At 32.4% G+C, this 20,569-nt stretch overlaps 1 protein-coding gene across 1 annotated transcript in view; it reads left to right on the forward strand.

The window, feature by feature from the left end:
- LOC145254792 (mitochondrial Rho GTPase 1-like) overlaps positions 1 to 20,569 on the forward strand; it is a 105,503-nt gene that overhangs the window by 76,239 nt on the left and 8,695 nt on the right. The window contains exons 10-19 of the mRNA XM_080113578.1: positions 1,727 to 1,783; positions 3,797 to 3,905; positions 6,864 to 6,984; positions 7,971 to 8,055; positions 11,325 to 11,470; positions 14,337 to 14,431; positions 14,829 to 14,920; positions 16,495 to 16,617; positions 17,759 to 17,884; positions 19,753 to 19,949. Coding sequence (XP_079969704.1) covers positions 1,727 to 1,783; positions 3,797 to 3,905; positions 6,864 to 6,984; positions 7,971 to 8,055; positions 11,325 to 11,470; positions 14,337 to 14,431; positions 14,829 to 14,920; positions 16,495 to 16,617; positions 17,759 to 17,884; positions 19,753 to 19,949 — 1,151 coding nt within the window. The remainder of the gene's footprint in view (positions 1 to 1,726; positions 1,784 to 3,796; positions 3,906 to 6,863; positions 6,985 to 7,970; positions 8,056 to 11,324; positions 11,471 to 14,336; positions 14,432 to 14,828; positions 14,921 to 16,494; positions 16,618 to 17,758; positions 17,885 to 19,752; positions 19,950 to 20,569) is intronic.

Here is a 20,569-nt window from a genome sequence, read left to right on the forward strand (position 1 = left end):
TTTTAAAAAATTTCACACCTGGTTCTGAGCGAAGTATAGTATCTGTTCTGATGTTATACATCATTTTTTTTCTGTACTTAGTCACTGCAAAAATGGTTGAATCACTCCACTGCTCCAGTAGGTATTTCACTGCTTATGCAATCCTCTAACTATATAAGAGCCAAGTATGTTCTAAAATTGAGCACTATCGCCACATCTTGGCAGGAGTTGCTCAACACAACTTGTTGCCTTGTGAGTGATGCTTTTTTCTTCCCTGTAACCTCTTTCTAATAGAAAAGACGTTACGAGCCTGTCTTTGTTCTATTTTTATTTTCATGGCAAGTGCTCGTCTGAACTCTAATCTATGGTACTCCTCTTGCCAAACTTTCACAAAAGACACTCTATTAGCTACAACCACTATCAACAATTTCCCCTACTTTCTATCTATACCTAACTCTAAACGCAGATTTCATGAACAAAGCAGTGCATTGGAGGGAAGCTCACATGTCTGCCTATGCAGGACTTAGTCCACAATACATTGTAGTCTACATTGCACTGTATAGAACCTTATTATAAAATCATTTTTATGTAATGGTTTGAGTTAGTTTAAAATGCAAAAGTCAAGTTACGAGAAACGCTCGTCTGGCTAAAAGCACTATCAATAATTTCCCCCACTCTTTATCTGTGCCTAAACCTAAACGTAGATTCCATGAACAAAGCTTCTTTCTTAGAACTGCACACTTGTGGAACTCTCTTCCGTTTACCTCCTTTCCAACTGGCTATAATATGGCTGTCTTCAAGTTCTTGGTGATCCGTTCCCCTTAAATGATTCAATTTACCAAATTTACACTCCTAACGATTACTATGATATTGTCCTTTTAACCACTGTACACTCTTTAACCCTTATCCTTGAGTGGCCTCTGGGTCTTGATAAGTGACGATTCTCTTGTAAAAAAAAAAAATAAAATAAATAAATAATCATGGTTCAATTGTACTCCAAACAGAAACATTCATTTTTAATACGCCCCTGTCTTATCAAAGAACCTACTGTTGATTTTATACACCGGACCCTTGTGCTTGTGCCGTGATAAAACTATCAAATGTACTTGTGTTGTTAAGCTGCATGAAGGTGTTAACTCTGGTCAAAGTCGGACTGTTCTTTCTTTAATGGGATTTTTCCAATTATTGATTTTTATTATTTATCAGGGGTATTCCAGTACAAAACTCATCTAAGAACACTGCCAGACACATAAAATATATTTGTTAATTTTTTAAAAATTGACTAAGCTATTTTGGAACCCATAGAACACTCTTTCACACACACACAGTGCCTTTGAGAGATATGTAGTTAAAGCAAAATAAATTGTTTTTAATTGTTAAAATTGTTTAAAATATGTATTTTAATTGTTAAAATAAAATATGTATTTTAATTGTTAAAATTGTTTAAAATATGTATTTTAATTGTTAAAATAAAATATGTAGTTAAAGCAAAATAAATTGTTTTTAATTGTTAAAATAAAAATTTCTATTGATAATATTTATCCATTCATGCATTTATTATTTTAATAATATCATTAATCCTTATCATCGACTAGCTTTTAGTCTTGATAAGTGTTAACTCATTAGTATGATAATTGAATTCAACATTAAGTAATGTGAAAAGATATAAAACAATGATTCATAACTCATTTATAAAATGTTTTTCTCCTGTTTTTCCTTTACAAGATGCAAATATTTTTATTTTCAGATTTGTGATATGGACAATGACGATTTACTGAATGATTTTGAAGTTAACCTTTTCCAAGTAAGTTTAATTCAACAACTGAGTTGATTAGTGCCGATTTTTATGTATGTGTATGTTTGCCCTTTTAAGAACTATGTTCTTAGCGTTGAGCACTGTATGTTGAAATGTAAAAGTCAGTCAGCCCACATGTGTAGATCATGATGTTAAAATCATTTGATCACTCCAGACCTGCTTGAATGACATTCACACTTCATAAATGTTCATTTCAACTAAATTCTCATTGCAATTCACATCGGCTGAGGAGTATGTTCCTTGCTAATGGAGTCAGAGATGGCTGCGTGACCAGGTTCGAATCTCTCTACCGGCAGTAATCGTGACTCTCTACACTTAGAGAGAAAAAACTTACAGAATAGAAGGCTCTCCTGCATCTAAGGACCCTTACAGTGAAGACGTGTGATTGTGTCTGCTTGTTGGTTTAATCTGTACTTCTATAAATTTGTTTTTGTGTATTGATCTTCATATTAAAAACCTTTTTTTCTACTTATTTAAAAATAAAATACAACGTTGTTATATATGGGGTGTGGAAGTGCATTCCTCTGCAAAACATCTAGCTAATTTGCATATTTTTTTCTTTTTTTTTTTTTACAATTCATTTTAATTAATTCCTATTAGTTTTTTCGATTTTCTTATGTGATGATCATCTTTAGTTAACTATTACGTGTAATTGTATTCATGCAGATATTCTACATAATTTATACTTACGTAATATTTGCATAAAAAGGTTATAGTTAACACAAATTTCTTTCTATATATATTTATGTATGCGTATAAATATTTGTTTAAAAAAATTTGCCTACCAAACTCCTCTGTCAAGTTTTAGTCTACAGACATGAAACTTAATATATAAGGTATTCAAATGCATGCAAAACTTTATATTTGGGTTTTAGCCAGGGAAAATCGGTGCAAATTTAAAAAATGAAATTCGCTAGGTGATGTTCAAACGACAGCATGACGAATATGCATTTGTAACGTAATAGCTATTGCTTTATGTTTTAATTTTTAGTCTTGCCGCAAACATGTCTTCATAGCAACAAAAACGGTCCTCTCGTGACAATGACCGATTCTACGCATGCGTCAGTTGACGTCATGACCTGATTTACTTTAGATATTGAAAAACCGAACAAATTTTGTGAACGTCGCCTTAGCTCAGTTGTTTAAGGTCTTGGTTCATTATCTAAACATTTTGGGTTCGAATCGTGGTGTGAGATGTTTTTGTTTTTTTTGTTTTTTTTCGATTTATAAATTTTATTATCGAAACAGGCTTATTTAAGCCATTTTTCATGTGTTCGTTTTTCTGTTTTTATCGTTCGTTTGCCTTACTTTAGTTTTTTTTGTGCTTTTTTCCCCCGCTTAGTGTTAACGTTGTTTTCTTTTTTTACTTCGCTTATAACAAACAAACCTACGTCGTCGTCATAACGCTCGACGACTTCCAGCCGCGCACCTGTCAATTTGGTTCTTAAATAAATTCAAACATCTTTCATTAACTCATTCTGGCTGGCCGATTTTATTTTCAAACTCTTCGCCTCAGGGCTTCGGGTTCGAAACCCCCCCTCCCCCTGTTGAGTAAATTGCATCTCAAATTGAAGACAACCACACCCGATGATCTGATGCTGCTGTTGCCATGAGCGGGAGTCGTTTGCAGTTCCAGCAATGTAGACCGTAGAGGTGAGACCCAGAATCAGCTCTGCATTTTTTCTCACCATCTTTATCTAGGACTACAGCTGTCTGCGATGGGGCCAGGTTGAAGGCTTCATGGATGAAATCACCTGGTTGTCGGCGAAGGGCGGGGTCAAACCATTAGGATAGATTAGGTGAGTAAAGATGTTTTGCAGCATGTGCGGACCACAGTGTTGGAGAGGAATGTTTGCTGGCGAACCCAGTCATTAGCAAATCAAATTATTCTGACATTTTTATTTAAATAGTTGATCTGTCATAGCTGGGTAAGTGTCTGGTCGGAGCAGATCACAACATTTAACTCCTTTTCATTTACTTATTTATTTTTATTTTTTTCAGAGGAAATGTTTCAATGCACCCCTCCATCCTCAGGCTTTAGAAGACGTAAAAGCAATAGTCAAAAAATATATTTCTGATGGAATTCTCAATGATTCTCTCACATTAAAAGGTATGTATGATTTTAATGTCTCCCATTTATTTTGCATAGATTTTCAACATTTAAGTGCCTATGACCTGAATGAAATGATTTGTAGAGGGTTTGCAGAGTCTTAATAAAACTAAGAGCAAAGTGGAAAACTATGAACGCCATGACTTTAACATTAGAAAAGGTTTCCACATAGGAAATTCAAAGAGCCAATTCATGGAATAAATGATTACCATAAAATATGTTGAAAGAAAGATGCCATTTAATTCGATACAGTTCTGGTGTATTCAGGGAAAATCCTTAAATACACTAAGTTGGATTGCTGGAATTATTTTCTTTGGCTGAGTATCCATGTCACATTCGAGATGTTTTTCTTTTGATTATGAGACAATTTTTTTTGCCAAAGTAATTCTATATATTATTAAAAAGTTATGATGTATTCAAAGTGTGTCTGTTCATACACAAGTATAAGCACGTGATTGGTTGACAAAAAAGGAATAGGCAGAGTACACATTATCAAGGCAGTAGTTTTTATGATGTCATTACATGAGTTTGAATCTTGCATTAGTCTAAAAGGGTTTGTTTTTTTTGGGTTTTTTTTTTTTTTTTTTAATTTAAAGAAATTAATGTAACATGATAACGTTAAAATATATTTAAAGAAATTAATGTAACATAATAACATTAAAATATATTTAAAGAAATTAATGTAACATAATAACATTAAAATATATTTAAAGAAATTAATGTAACATAATAACATTAAAATATATTTAAAGAAATTAATGTAACATAACATTAAAATATATTTAAAGAAATTAATGTAACATAATAACATTAAAATATATTTAAAGAAATTAATGTAACATAATAACATTAAAATATATTTAAAGAAATTAATGTAACATAATAACATTAAAATATATTTAAAGAAATTAATGTAACATAATAACATTAAAATATATTTAAAGAAATTAATGTAACATAATAACATTAAAATATATTTAAAGAAATTAATGTAACATAATAACATTAAAATATATTTAAAGAAATTAATGTAACATAATAACATTAAAATATATTTAAAGAAATTAATGTAACATAATAACATTAAAATATATTTAAAGAAATTAATGTAACATAATAACATTAAAATATATTTAAAGAAATTAATGTAACATAATAACATTAAAATATATTTAAAGAAATTAATGTAACATAATAACATTAAAATATATTTAAAGAAATTAATGTAACATAATAACATTAAAATATATTTAAAGAAATTAATGTAACATAATAACATTAAAATATATTTAAAGAAATTAATGTAACATAATAACATTAAAATATATTTAAAGAAATTAATGTAACATAATAACATTAAAATATATTTAAAGAAATTAATGTAACATAATAACATTAAAATATATTTAAAGAAATTAATGTAACATAATAACATTAAAATATATTACGTGAATAAAAAGGAATTCACTGTTTGTAACTGAATTTCTTTTTATTCATACGCGTTCGACAGACACCAAAAACTGTAATCAAACATACAAACATTATTTTGACTTTAAACATCTCCAGTCCTACCAGGGATTACCACCACCATCATGGCATATAAGAGAAAAAAGAAAAAAGAACAAAAAAAAAAAACCCAACAAACTGTCCAATTTCCTGAAGATGAATATTTTATTATTGGAAAATTAAAAAAAATAAATTTCAGTTTTATTTTTGATAACAATATTTATTAAAAACAATATCACACTCATCTGGTCTTTCTAACTGTTAAATCTTAATTACATTAATGTTTTTTTTTTTTAACTTAATGACACTTTTTTTATGATTTGCTCAAAAAAATAAAAATGTTTACATATAGAATATTGAGCATTAGTTCAAAGTGAATTACTTTTTCCTAAATCATTTGAATTCTTATCCAAAAAAAAAAAAAACAATACGTAAATACATTCATCATAGTTACTCACTCTTTCATGCAAATATTATGTAGCATTTTTGTTTCCGCCCTCCATGAAAGGATAACTACGCCTTGGAATTTTTTGAGATTTTGCGCAAGCATTAAACATGAGTAAAAAAAAAAAGTAACAGAACGGATTTTCAGGAAAAACTCTGGTTGCCCCTTAGGGGTGCCTTTCGGGTTAAAATGGCTAAAATTGACACTTTTGTGCTTATTAAAAAATTGATGTCTTGGATTTTTATAAAACTTTCTGAAAAGTTGTAACTAACTGATTTCTATATAATTTTGTTTGCCTATAGTTCACGATAATTCTTGGGGGTGTCCCAGAGGCTCTTATAAGGCTAATAAAAACACTCCATTTTTGGGACTATTTTACCATATTTGTCCAAAATTTTCTCTGTATCCTATTTAGCAGTTTTGCATGGTGTTGAACTCAAATTTAAATATGTTAAGGCCTTGGGGACTTTTGGGGCTAAATGGGGGGGGGGGGGGGGCAGATGACTGACTTAGTCATTTCTTTTTTTTTGCATGGTGCAGAACTCAAATTTACACATGTTAAGGCCTAAAACTGCACTGTTTGTTCATTTTCGGCAGGGTTTGACGTCCCCTGGGGACTTTTGATACTAAATGGGGGGGGGGGCAATGTTGAACTTAGTCATATTTTTATGCCTCGTTCACTGTTCACTCATGGGGGACCATGCATGCTTCACTTATTTTTTTTTTTACTTTCAAAATTTCACAAATATTTTTCTTCGTATGAGTTATAAAGTTGGATAATAAGTGAAAATTAACATAGCCAGATAGTGTACTAACATTGCTCTAGAAGCAAACTAGTTTTGTTATAAAAATTGTGAATTGGATAACAAAGAATTGTCATGTTGTTTTGATAGTATGCGTTAGTTCTTCAGTAATTTATTCCAAAGAAATGCCATGTATTCTGGGTTGCCTACACGCACTATCTTTCTAATATGACCAAATTATTTGTATATTTCTTTTTTTCTCAGGTTTTCTGTTTCTTCACAAGCTGTTCATTCAACGAGGCCGACATGAAACCACGTGGACAGTTCTAAGGACATTTGGCTATGACGACAACCTCATGCTCACAAAAGAATTCTTATCTCCAAAGTAAGTAACTGGTCACAACACTGAAGTGTTTTTGTTTTTTAATGGAAATCGCTGCAGACAAAGCATGAAGATAGTATTTCAAGATCAAAAACTAACGATAAGTATTAGATATATTCTGACTCTGGGGGGGAAACAGCGATGCTTCCCCCTTTGTCAGAAACATCGCTCATGGAATGTGAGGAGTAAAGGACAACACAAGGGAAGCAAGAGTTATGATGTTGCCTTCATTTTGTCTTCATATTTCATGAGTGATTTTTCTGACAGAGGGAAGAATTGCTGTTTGTTTTTTGTTTTTTTGGTACCCAATATGATATGATTGGATTGTGCTATTTTGTTAGCAATTCTATTAGTGGCATTTGGGGGAAGGGGAAGGCCGGTTCACTCTCTACAGAAGAGGTCTTTATTTAATAAACTATGAAAGTCATTCCAAAGGTAAAACCTCTTATATACTTCTTTTTTTTTTTTTTTAACTCAAAAAGTAGAAGAGCTACAAAACGGGAGTGGTACCATTAAAACAAGCAATTTTTTGTGCTCCAAAATTTATTTTTCTACATAATCACCAGTATTCTGAATGCGCTTTTGCCACCGTATGAACGATGACTATGCATAAGCGTTCAGAGTGCACTTTGTCATACGAGGATTGTTCCAAAAGTAAAAACTTTTTTTTTTTTCTTTTTTAATTCAACACACTTTTATCAAGAATTCAATAACTCATTTCTGCTTCTGACGCACATCCATGATAGGGTTGCTTTCTTAGAGTATCGCACCATCAATATTTACAACAGAGAGATGAAACTTTCAGGTCATGAATGCATCATAACAATGTACTTTGTAATCCTCTCTGATCCATTCAGATGATAGAATAAAAAAAAGATAAGAGGCATTACTTTTGGAATGCCTTCCATATATTGTCATTGTTTCATGTAAACCCCTAATCTCCCAATCCTGTCACTTAATATCAAATCCTTTTGTATTTTTCCTTGCAGAATTCCAGTACCTGTCGGCTGTACAACAGAACTTACGCCACAAGGATATGAGTTCCTTGTAACAGTTTTCGAAAAATATGATGAAGTGAGTACGAAAAATCAAAATGATTTTTTTGCTTGGCCGTTCTCTTAAAAACTATCCCCCCCCCCAAAAAAAAACGTAGTGCTGGTATCAACTGGCACCACACTAAACATTTGTGGAGGATGGAAAGACTGAAGAGAAAAAGCACTGACCAGACTTCCACTGGATGAATGTGAGGACCTTGGGGAGGCTTATTTTATTGCCATCCAAATTGTAATGATGAGTAATGGTTGTTACCAGCAATAAGCCGATGGCAAGTGGCTTTTGCGATGACGCTGTTGTGTGCCCTGGTTTTCTATCCATCATTCTTTTTTTTCTCGTTTTGGTCATGTCATCATCTCTCTCAAACAAACACGTAATATATTGACGTTTATATCCGGTCATTTGTCTTAGTCAACTGCACACCTGATTCTATTAGACACTCCCACCTGTCTATTTGGAAATAGATCGTTAATTGTGAAGTATTTGTCAATCTCAAGACCTCTGCCCCCCCCCATCTTCTTACTAATCTTATTTTCTATATTTTTTGTTTGCCAATGAACCATTTTCTCTTCTTTGTCCCCGACAAAGGAGGGATTTAACCTAGTGATTCACTCCCATTCGTCAATTCATTTGTTTGCACTTTTCTCGGAAACCACGCTTTGGATTTTGAAAAAAAATTTTTGCATAAACATTAGTCCTGTTGAAAGTAAATTTTTAACAGAATAGATTTTCTGTGATAACTCTGGTTGCCCCCCTAGGGGGTATAATAAGGGTAAAATTGCCCATAAATTGTTCATCTGCTTATTTGTTTGCACTTTTCTCAATAACCACGCCTTGGATGTTTTTGAAATTTTGCACAAACATTAGTCATGGTGAAAGTAAATTTTTTTTATTCAGAACTTTTCAAATCCAATTTTTCACGTCAATCAAAGACATAACTTTACTCACGGCAGTCAACACTCCCAATATACAACTTCTTCATGATCGACATGCCCAATGTCAAAGCCATCATTTCCTTCAATCACAAACTTAAAACATTCGGTTCAAGGATTCCAGCTGCGCTTGGCAAGTTTTCCTTTTGCTGATTCCAGCTGCGCTTCTTGCAGTCTTCATCGTATGATGGCAATGTGCACCAATGAAAACTGTCTCTTTACATAACATGCATTGCACAAGGTATGTTTCACCTTCACAGCATTTATCTTCCTTGATATAGCAGTCCTCTTCTATATCTTGGTCACTCTCAAAATTCTCCTTCCAGACTTATTCAATCGTGGAGAGGGGGCCCTGCATGTTCGGCTTGTTGTAATGGCTTTTTTTTTTCATGAATCACTTTCTCACACTCTGATGGGAAATCACGCAAATTACATTGTTTAAGATTCTTTTGATTGTTTTCATCCAAATTTTCTTTGACTGTCCACATTATCTTATCCATGAGTTGCTTCTCTCAACGTAGCTGACTGATCATTAGAAGTTTTACATATTTATCCTATTAAATCTGATCTGGCTTTGTATATTCATCTCATTATTGCTCTGAAGACTGGATGGCACCTTGCACTTACCACCACACAGCATCATGCTATTTGTATTATTTAGATTATTCAGATGACTGTTCTCACCTTGAGTGTCATTTTCACAACATTTCGAAACGTAAAAATGACACTTAAGATGATGAAAACAGTAGTTTGAAGAATCCAAATAACCAATCCTCATCTCCAAAATTCAGAAACTTAGCATCATGTTTCGAACACAAATATAAACCCTCTCTTTAGAAAGGAATCGCTCACGATTTCAAGTCTAGTAACAGTTTGTGGAGCCTGCCTACTTGTCAATCTTGCTCTAATAACAGAGCTAAACTCGCACGCACCTCCTTCACTCCACATATCACCAAGATAGCAAAACTTTAAACATGTAATTACGATGCTTTCTCATCTGCATTATTTTGTGTTTAAAAGTCGTGTGATTTTTGGAATTTGACAAAAACAAATTTAAAAGTAAATTTTGCTATAATGGATGGTAGGAAAAATTTTCTGAAGGAAACTAGAAATCATTTTGCTTGGACATGTTAGAATTTTTTTAATTTATTTATTTTTTTTTAATTTTATTTTATATTATTGAAAAAAATTTTTAATTAATTGGAATGAGTATTATTTATTCATTCATTTGTTTATTCATTCATTTGTTTATTCATTCATTTGTTTATTCATTCATTTGTTTATTCATTCATTTGTTTATTCATTCATTTGTTTATTTATTCGTTTGTTTATTTATTCATTTGTTTATTTATTCATTTGTTTATTTATTCGTTTGTTTATTTATTCGTTTGTTTATTTATTCATTTATTCATTCATTTGTTTATTTATTCATTTGTTTATTTATTCGTTTGTTTATTTATTCGTTTGTTTATTTATTCGTTTGTTTATTTATTCGTTTGTTTATTTATTCATTTGTTTATTTATTCATTTGTTTATTCATTCATTTGTTTATTCATTCATTTGTTTATTCATTCATTTGTTTATTTATTCGTTTGTTTATTTATTCGTTTGTTTATTTATTCATTTATTTATTCGTTTGTTTATTTATTCATTTATTTATTCGTTCATTTATTTATTCATTTATTTATTTATTGTAGACATTTAATATCCTCATCTTTTAGCTGTTTCGTGATGTTTCAGCCAACTATTTCTCTGGCCTTCGTCAGGTGGTTACTGCGACGGGATAGGAACTCTGAATCTCCTAATTACATCTTCAGCTGTTGTCGTCTCACCACATTTGGGCCAACTAAGCCTCTGGCCGTCTTTGGTAGGATTGAAACCGTTATCTTTAGACAATGCTTATCTGAAACCATAGAGATTCAACATCTCTATCCACTGCGCCACGAGCTCTGAAGATCGATCATGGTTGGATTTTTTGGTCTTATAAATCCATGTTTATTTATTATCTGACCTTCCATTGTCATGTCCGTACGGAATGGTGTGTGTATATATATATATATATATATATATATATATAAACAACCTGAATAAAGCCAGAGGTATAGTTGGCCGAAACGTCATGAAACAATAACAACAACTATGAAGATGAGAATAAGTCTGCAATAAATAAATAAAAAAATTTTTTGTTTTTATTTTATTATTTCTTTATTAATTTTACTTTTTTTCATTTTATTAAAAAAAAAAATTGTTTTAAAAAATTTTACTTTTTTTTATTTTATTATTTCTTTATTAATTTTACTTTTTTTATTTTATTAAAAAAAAATTTTGTTTTAAAAAATTTTTTTTTTCTTTTTTTAGGATAAAGATGGCTGCTTATCTCCAACGGAGATGCAACATTTGTTCAGCACAAGTCCCGTCAACCCTTGGGGTCCAGATGTAAATAACACTGTTTGTACAAACAGTGATAACTGGATCAATATCAATGGCTACCTTGCTCAATGGACGTAAGTATGAATTGTCGAGATATTTCGCAAAAAAAAAAAAAAAAAAAAAAAAACTCATCACATAAGATCTTTTTTAAAAAAAAATGAAGAGTCCATAATTGGAATTTGTCTTACCACAACAGTATTTTCTTATCCACCATCAATCTTCAATAATATAAATATTTGTATGTCCAGCTAAAAATAAATATGTATGTTTGGCTAAAAATAGAAAACTACAAATTCCTACAAAGTTTTTATTTTCTTCATCAGCATTGCCGAAAAAAAATTATTCGTTCTTTGACCCTAAACTGATACAGATTTCATCAGTTCTGGATTGGGATGGGAGGGGGGGGGCTATTTTCAAGCAAGAAGATTAAAAGGAAGTAACTAATCTTTTTATTGAGGAGTTAATTCCCTTATACGAACTCATTTCTCAAAGAGTCTATAAAAACGAGTTGTCTGTGTGTATGTCCAGAGAGAGAAATAGGCTGAGGGGAGAAATAAAATGGGAGATGGGAGAAAGACGGTAGAACTGGGAGAGGAGGAGGAGGAAAGATAAGTCTTAATAGAAATATATGAAACTTTTTGGGTAATGCCAGTAGCTCTACTAGTATAATATAATGGATAGGGGTCCATCCTGGGCCCAACTCTTTTCCTGATCTACATTAATGATCTTCCAAATCACATCCTTACATCATTTGTAGACATCTATGCTGACGACACTACCATTTATGGTAGCACATCTAAGACGGTAAACGACCAAGTTCTCTCCAATTCTCTCTCCTCTGATCTTGAGCACGTAGTACAATGGGGTAAGGAGTGGCTGGTTACTTTTAATGCATCTAAAACCAAGCTTCTCTCTTTACATCATCAACATTCTGATCCACATCTGGCATCAATTGAAATAAATGGCTCTCGTCTTCAGGAGGCCTCAAGTTTTGACAAGCTTCTTGGCTTGACCATTCCTCCTGATCTTAAATGGAACACATACATCAAATCTGTTGCCAAGGCCGCTGGAAAAATGGTGGGATCTTTCTATCGATCCGGTAGACATCTCACTGCTGATGCTATTCTCTCTTCAGTATTCCATCCTTGGACGTACCTGGCTCTTAAGCCAGGTACGTCCAAGGATGGAATACTGTTGCCACATCTGGGCAGGAGCTGCTAGAAAGGACTTGGCCTGCCTTGATAGAGTTCAAAATAGACTTTGTAGCCTCGTAGGAGATGTCCTTTTCTCTTCCTTGCAACCTCTATCTCACAGAAGAGATGTTGCGAGTTTGTCTCTGATGTATCGTTATTTTCATGGAAAGTGTTTGACTGAGCTTCAATCTATGGTCCCCCCTCGCCAAACTTTCACAAGAAACACTCGTCTAGCTGTAAACACTATCAATAATTCCCCCCACTCTTTATCTATGCCTAAACCTAAACGTAGATTCCATGAACAAAGCTTCTTTCTTAGAACTGCACGCCTGTGGAATTGTCTTCCGTTTTCCTGCTTTCCGGCTGACTACAATATGGTTGTCTTCAAGTCTAACATAAATAAGTTCTTGATGAGCCGTTCCATATAAGTTATCAAATTTAACAAATTTTCATTACTAATGATTACTATATTGTCCAATGTCTACTGTACACTCTTTAACCCTTATCCTTGAGTGGCCTCTTGGCCTTGATAAGTGGTGATGCCTATGTAAAAAAAAAAAAAAATAATAATGGATGAATCTTTGCCACCTAAACCAGATGATCTCATGAACTTCTTATCGTGTAGCAATAGAATGCCATGTGTGTAATAGTAGTGAGCATAGTTCCATATGGTCTTTCCTATAGTAACAACTGTCTTTCTTTTTTCATAGCAACAAGTGTAACAACAGTTGTAGGCATTCTTTTGCAGAACAACAAAACTTTGGTTTCAGCTCTTTTTAGTGTAGTTTTATTGTCCAGTATTAATATTACGCAGGACTATTACTTTTATAGGCAAGAGATATTAAAAAGTACATTCCACAAACAAAACCTAATGAACCAGTCTCCTATTTTTATTCCTGCCATTTAATACTATTGACTTCCTGTTCACTGTCACTTTTTTTATCCATTTTCATCACTTGAGTGGAAATGGGTTGCAGTTTGAAGTGGAACTGGGTTTAACTTTGCAGTGGAACTGGGTTTAACTTTGCAGTGGAACTGGGTTTAACTTTGCAGTGGAACTGGGTTTAACTTTGCAGTGGAACTGGGTATAACTTTGCAGTGGAACTGGGTATAACTTTGCAGTGGAACTGGGCTTCACTTTGCAGTGGAACTGGGCTTCACTTTGCAGTGGAACTGGGCTTCACTTTGCAGTGGAACTGGGCTTCACTTTGCAGTGGAACTGGGCTTCACTTTGCAGTGGAACTGGGCTTCACTTTGCAGTGGAACTGGGCTTCACTTTGCAGTGGAACTGGGCTTCACTTTGCAGTGGAAATGGGCTTCACTTTGCAGTGGAAATGGGCTTCACTTTGCAGTGGAAATGGGCTTCACTTTGCAGTGGAAATGGGCTTCACTTTGCAGTGGAACTGGGCTTCACTTTGCAGTGGAACTGGGCTTCACTTTGCAGTGGAACTGGGCTTCACTTTGCAGTGGAACTGGGCTTCACTTTGCAGTGGAAATGGGCTTCACTTTGCAGTGGAAATGGGCTTCACTTTGCAGTGGAAATGGGCTTCACTTTGCAGTGGAAATGGGCTTCACTTTGCAGTGGAAATGGGCTTCACTTTGCAGTGGAAATGGGCTTCACTTTGCAGTGGAAATGGGCTTCACTTTTATTTGTTGAATTAAAACTTATCACACAAAAAAAAAAAGTTGAATAAATGAATCCCAAATTGAATTGTTTAGTTAAATCAGATTTGTTTTGTCATTTTAGGTTAACTACATTGTTGGATCATCCACGGACCATAGAATACCTTGCCTATTTAGGTTATCATTATTATTTTGACAATCAGCTATCGGCTATTCAAGGTAAGTTATTTTTCTTTTCATTTTTTTTTTAGCTAATCTGTTCAAATTTGAAACTGTCTTCAAAATGATTATATAATTTTTTAAAAATTGACTCTCATTGGCCTTCAGAAATATTTGTAGAAATAATTTTTTTCTCTACATAAAAAATATAATATAAATTACTGTGACATTGCAATTTTTTCTTATTGATATTCAAAAATATTTATTTATAATTATTTAACAAATATAATAAGAATAGTTAGAATAATCCGGATTATCATCCCTAAAATTCTGAAAACAAAATATGTATTTTTTTGATAAGTTTTGATCATCATCATCTGATATGTTGATCTTAAGCAATTTTTTTATTTTTATTTCAAATTTTTATGTGCTGATTTTTTTTTTTTCTCCACTCCAGTAACTCGGGATAAAAAAATTGATTTAGAGAAGAAACAAACTTCCAGGAATGTATTTCAGTGTTATGTTATTGGTAGCAAATTATCTGGGAAGGTAAGTAATTTATATATATATATATATATATATTTATTGTTTTTATTTTGAATTTTTTAAATTATATATATTAGTCATGCACAGACAGCTGTTTTGTTAGATAATAGCTCTTTAGTGTGGCTAGACACGGCAAATGTTTTCACACTGAGGTTTTAAATCTGAACGTCAGATCACTTTAATTTGTGATCGGTAGTGTCAGGAATCTACCCATTCACTGCCAATAGCAAGAGAAATTTATTTCTTTTTCTTTGTTTGCATAGTTCCTTGTTTATTGTGCAAATTACGTTCTGGAATTATCTACAAAAAATTATTCATTTCTTATTGATGCAATGAATATGAATACGTCCGGGTTCCTCCTCACAAAAATATGATTGGTTGATGTAAGCCATAAATACGGATAGAACAGCTTGACCAAGACGTTAAAAGATAACACTCATGCTTAGATAGTACCAGCTCCAACCACGAGCATCCGTTCAGTAAGGCGACTTAGTAGATTATTATTTGAATATTATATAGAGCTCTTTAAACTTGTTTTTGGTCTTGCTGGCGGTGTGTGGCTTGGCATTGTCCTGCTACATCAAAGCACGCTTTTGGTGGATCAGTTGAGTACGTCTGCTTCAGCTTTTCATAGACCCGTTCCAGTTGCTTACAGTTAAGTTTGGCACTGAAGGCACGACCGTGCGGAACTCAAAATGCATGATCCCTTCATAGTTCCACCAAATGCACAATACAACTTTCTTGCAGGATTGATCACTTTTGCAGCTTTCCATGTTGAAAGACTTTGCTTCCAGCAGTAACGAATCAAGAATCGCAGCTCAATTTTATCAATTGCCATCTGGCATAGAAAGATGAACATCATTATCTATATATATAAAAGCGAAAATGTGTGTATGGATGTGTGTTCGCTTTTTGTGTATGTCTACAAAAGGCTTTTTTGGCCGTGATTCTTGGTTGGCTCGCTCCTTAAAACTTTTTATATGCTGTCTAAATAATAATATCTACGACTAAGGAACTTGGGTTGCAGCTATTTTTTACAAGCTATTTTCGAGATATTTTTTGATCGCCGCGTAGCGGGGAAAACAAATTGGCTTCCAGTACAAAACTAGGTCAGACATCACGCGACTTAATGTTCTCGCACCTGCTAATTTCGCTTTATAAACTTAACACCCTTATCAATTCATCTATTCCCATGGTCGAGATGGTTAGGTCGCAGGTTTTTGTTTTTTCCATTTCCTTTCCACCTCCGCGTCAAAGATTCGGGGTTCAAGCCTACCTAAAACTCCAAACACCCGGCCAACGTTTTGTTTTTTGTTTTTTTTTAAACGTACACACACACACACACGTACACACACACACCTCCAAACACCCGGGCGATGCCGAGTATCCCCTGCTAGTAACAATATGAATATAAAAAAAAAAAAACAATTAAAAATTGGATTATAAAACAATTTTTTGCAAGTGTTTACAAACTTTTGGTACAATCTAATATATGAAATTAGTGAATAAGCATGTATATATAAATTTCTGCATTGTTTTGAGAATTATTTTTCTTTTCTTTTTTGCTTCTGCCTCAGACTTCATTCTTACAAGGTCATTTGGGTCGAAATTTGCGCTATGTAGCAACAATCAACAAAGAACATTTTTCTTCTTTTACAATTAATACTGTCCAAGTTTATGGGCAAGAAAAGTATCTGCTGGTAAGTAATATACTTATTATCATTTAACTTTTTGCCGTCTATCTAAAAGACATTAAATTGAATATCATGATGATGCAATCAGATTATAGATGTTAAAATGAAAATTTTTCAGTTCTTTTTGGTCCCCCCCCTCCCCCAACAAAAGAGGGGTTGGACCTAGTAATTTACTCTCATTCATCCATTCGTTTGTTCGCACTTTTCTCAATTACAACACCTTGGATTTTTCGAAATTTTGCACAAACATTAGTCATGGTGAAAGTAAATTTTTGCCAGAACAAATTTCCTGGGATAACCCTGATTGCTCCTGTAGGGGGGGCCATTATAGGGGTAAAATTATCCCCAAATTATTCATCTGTTCAATTGTTCGCACTTGTCTCTGTAACCACGCCTTAGATTTTTTAGAATTTTGCACAAACATTAGTCATGGTGAAAGTAAATATTTCACTCATAGAGGGGGACCTTGCATGCTTGGCTTTTTCATTATAATAGCAAAATTCGATAATCGAAATATTGAATTTTTAGTAAAACCAATTTTTTACTACTTAATTTTCATGTCACAACAATGAACATATCCCAAATTTATGAAAAATGATAGGTAGAAAATTAATTACTAATGAAACAGTTTTCAAAGACAATTATCAAAAATTGAGTTTTGCTAAAACAAAAAAACAGACAGTTTGACTCATAACAAGGGAGGTAATTATTTTCTGAAAACTTTGAAAATCTTAGGCCAAGTTACAAAACTCAATTTTCACTTATTGTGTTCAAAAACTGTTTCCATTAATAATTTTCTACCTGATCGTTTTTTTTTTTTTTTTTTTTTTTGTGATTTTTTTAGGCATGAAAATTAAGTAGATAACTATAGTTTTACTTGAAATTCAGTATTTGGATTTTTGCTCTTATAATTTTCTTCTGTAGTTCAATCTTAAAACTTATGTACATAAAAAAAAAAAAATGGTGTAAGTTCTTATCTGAAATGTTTAAACAAACATTTTACATATTTTAGACCATAAAAGTTTAAACCGAATAAGTCCTCTTCCTCTCATTATATTTTTATCTTTTCATATATAAACACCTGTGTATGCTTACAAATTCAACTATTTTTATCTTGGTTTCAATAAAATTTCACTCTTTTTTTTAGCTTCATGAGGTGGATGTATCACTGGGTGACATGCTGACCCCAACAGAGATCAACTGTGATGTAGCCTGCCTTATCTATGATGTCACTAATCCGAAATCTTTTGAATATGTGGCTAAGATGTTCTTGGTGAGATTCATTTTTTATTTATTTTTTTTATTACATGTTCAAATTCCATTCTTTTCTTTTTTTCTTTTTTTTTTTTCTCTTGCTCCATTTTATTTTAAAACTAGTCGTGATAATCTGCCATTGTCTGGGATACAGTGAAATCATTTTAGTTCATTTTTATTTTATTTTATTTATTTTTTTTTTTTTTTACTACACAAAAAAGAAATATTTTTTTTAATTACAAGGGTAACAATTTTTTTTTTTTAAGTAAGTTATTCCCCCTGTTGAATTTGATTTTTAAAGTATGTTATTATATTGCCAATAACATGATACATGGTAACAAATGAATATTGACTAATCAAAAACGTTTGATTTGTCAACTTAAATGCTATTTGAGTTTGATTTGAAAAATCTGGCAAGATAATTTTCGAAATTTCTGTTGATCAAAACATTCATTAACAAGAACATAAGTCAGTCTGAGACTGCATAATTCTCTCAAAATGCCAAATTTGACTAGTGTAGCCAATGTAGACTTGCATCTTATACGATTTTGAGTTTGATAAGTTAAGCTCAAAATCATAAGATGCAAGTCTTCATTGGTTACACTATGGGCCATGTAGTGAGTTTCTACAATGAACAGAACCAAAATTATCACTAAAAGTATGTTACCTTTTCCACAACATTTGACCTAGATATCCTCAGATTAAATCACTTCAGAGTTCATGATCAAGATTTTGATGATTGGTCAAGTGATATGAATGTCAAAGAAATGGTTACAAATTTAGCCAAATACATAACCTTCCTGGCAAAGGTAACTACTAAAATGAACAAGAAATTAATGAAAATGCTCCAATAACTTTATTAAAATAAAAAAATTGTTTTTTTTTTTTTCGTATTACATAAACTTTGGTTGTAGAGCTGCTAGTCTCATATATAAGCTTAGATTTGCCAGATCAAGCCTTCTACAAAATGTGCTCCACAAAAAAAATCAAGCCTTCTGCAAAATGTGCTCCACAAAAAAAATCAAGCCTTCTACAAAATGTGCTCCACAAAAAAAATCAAGCCTTCTACAAAATGTGCTCCACAAAAAAATCAAGCCTTCTACAAAATGTGCTCCACAAAAAAATCAAGCCTTCTACAAAATGTGCTCCACAAAAAAAATCAAGCCTTCTACAAAATGTGCTCCACAAAAAAAATCAAGCCTTCTGCAAAATGTGCTCCACAAAAAAAATCAAGCCTTCTACAAAATGTGCTCCACAAAAAAAATCAAGCCTTCTACAAAATGTGCTCCACAAAAAAAAAAAAAGCTAGTAAATTTTTACTTAGGCCAAGATGATGTATTTATAGTGCTTCTATAGTATTAGTCACAATTGAAAATCACATTTTAAGTAAAAACACTTTGATATACTAACATAGCATGCAGATATAAGTCCATCCATCTATAGCCTTGAGCCCCTCGGGAGGGGGGGGCATAGGCCATCTACAATTTTGACGATGCTTTTGTAATGAGTTCTTTTTTTGGGATGAGAGTGCTGGCCCTATACCCAACCTTCCCAGAAGGTACATACAGCACCTAGCCATCCCAAATGGTCACCTATCTGGTACTAACCAGGCTCAACATTGCTTAAACTTCGTTGCAGAAATAAGTATTCTCACAAAAAATTTCTTTACTTTTTTATTTTTATTTATTTATTTATTTTTTAGAGTAGGGATGATTATGGACAAGCACTTGTGGTTGAAATTTAAATTTCAATGTAGTAATAAGAGTAAAAAACTTTTCTTTAAAAATGATGTGTATGTCTTGTGGAGATGAGAAATACACACGGACACATAAGAAGTGTTTAACTTTATTAATATGGAGATAAAAAGCTATTTTTGTTTTTTTTCAGCGTTATTTTGTGGATACAAGGATTCCGACATTATTCGTAGCTTGCAAATCTGAACACCAAGAAGTAAAACAAGACTTTGAGATGACCCCGGCCCAGTTTTGCTCCAAGTTCAAGTTACCCCCACCACAATACTTTACTTGTATCGACAAAGTGAATAAAGACATTTATGTCAAATTAGCCACAATGGCTGCCTATCCGTAAGTAGTTCTCCATTTTAAATATACTTTGTTTTATTTCTTTTCTTTTATTTTTATTTGCTTTATTTATTTCTTGAATTTTATCGGTATTTTTTACTTTATCATTTTTCATAATTTTTGGATATGTTCATTACTGTGACATGACAATTTAGTAGACTAAAAAACTAAAAAAAAACTCCATCTTGAACCCACCACATAAAATTGAACAAGTTATTTTGAATTTAAATAAAGACCATCATTATAAACTGAAAATTTGGTAACCACCTGAAGATGTTTTTTTTTAATTTTATTTTAATAAATAATAAAATTGTTAGCATGTAAGGTGCCATATACGATCTTTTAATTTTTGTTTTATTTTAAAATTTACACAAATATTCAATGTTATTTAATAAATGTATTCAAACTAATTTCATTTTTTAAATTTAATTTTGTTTCTTTTTTTTTTTTCTTTCGTTACTCTGATGCTACCAGATCAGGCTGTCTATTGGCTTCCTGAGACGAAATGCACCTACATTGAATTTCTGTTTTTGTTCTCTATTCCTTTTTGTAAAACTTAAATATGTTCTGCAAAAGCAAGAACAGCCTCCCCCCCACACACACACTTCCTTACTGGCTTCCTA

This window comes from Euprymna scolopes, chromosome 30 (assembly GCF_053919585.1).
Source record: "Euprymna scolopes isolate OS-2025 chromosome 30, ASM5391958v1, whole genome shotgun sequence".
In the NCBI taxonomy this organism is placed as follows: domain Eukaryota; kingdom Metazoa; phylum Mollusca; class Cephalopoda; order Sepiida; family Sepiolidae; genus Euprymna; species Euprymna scolopes.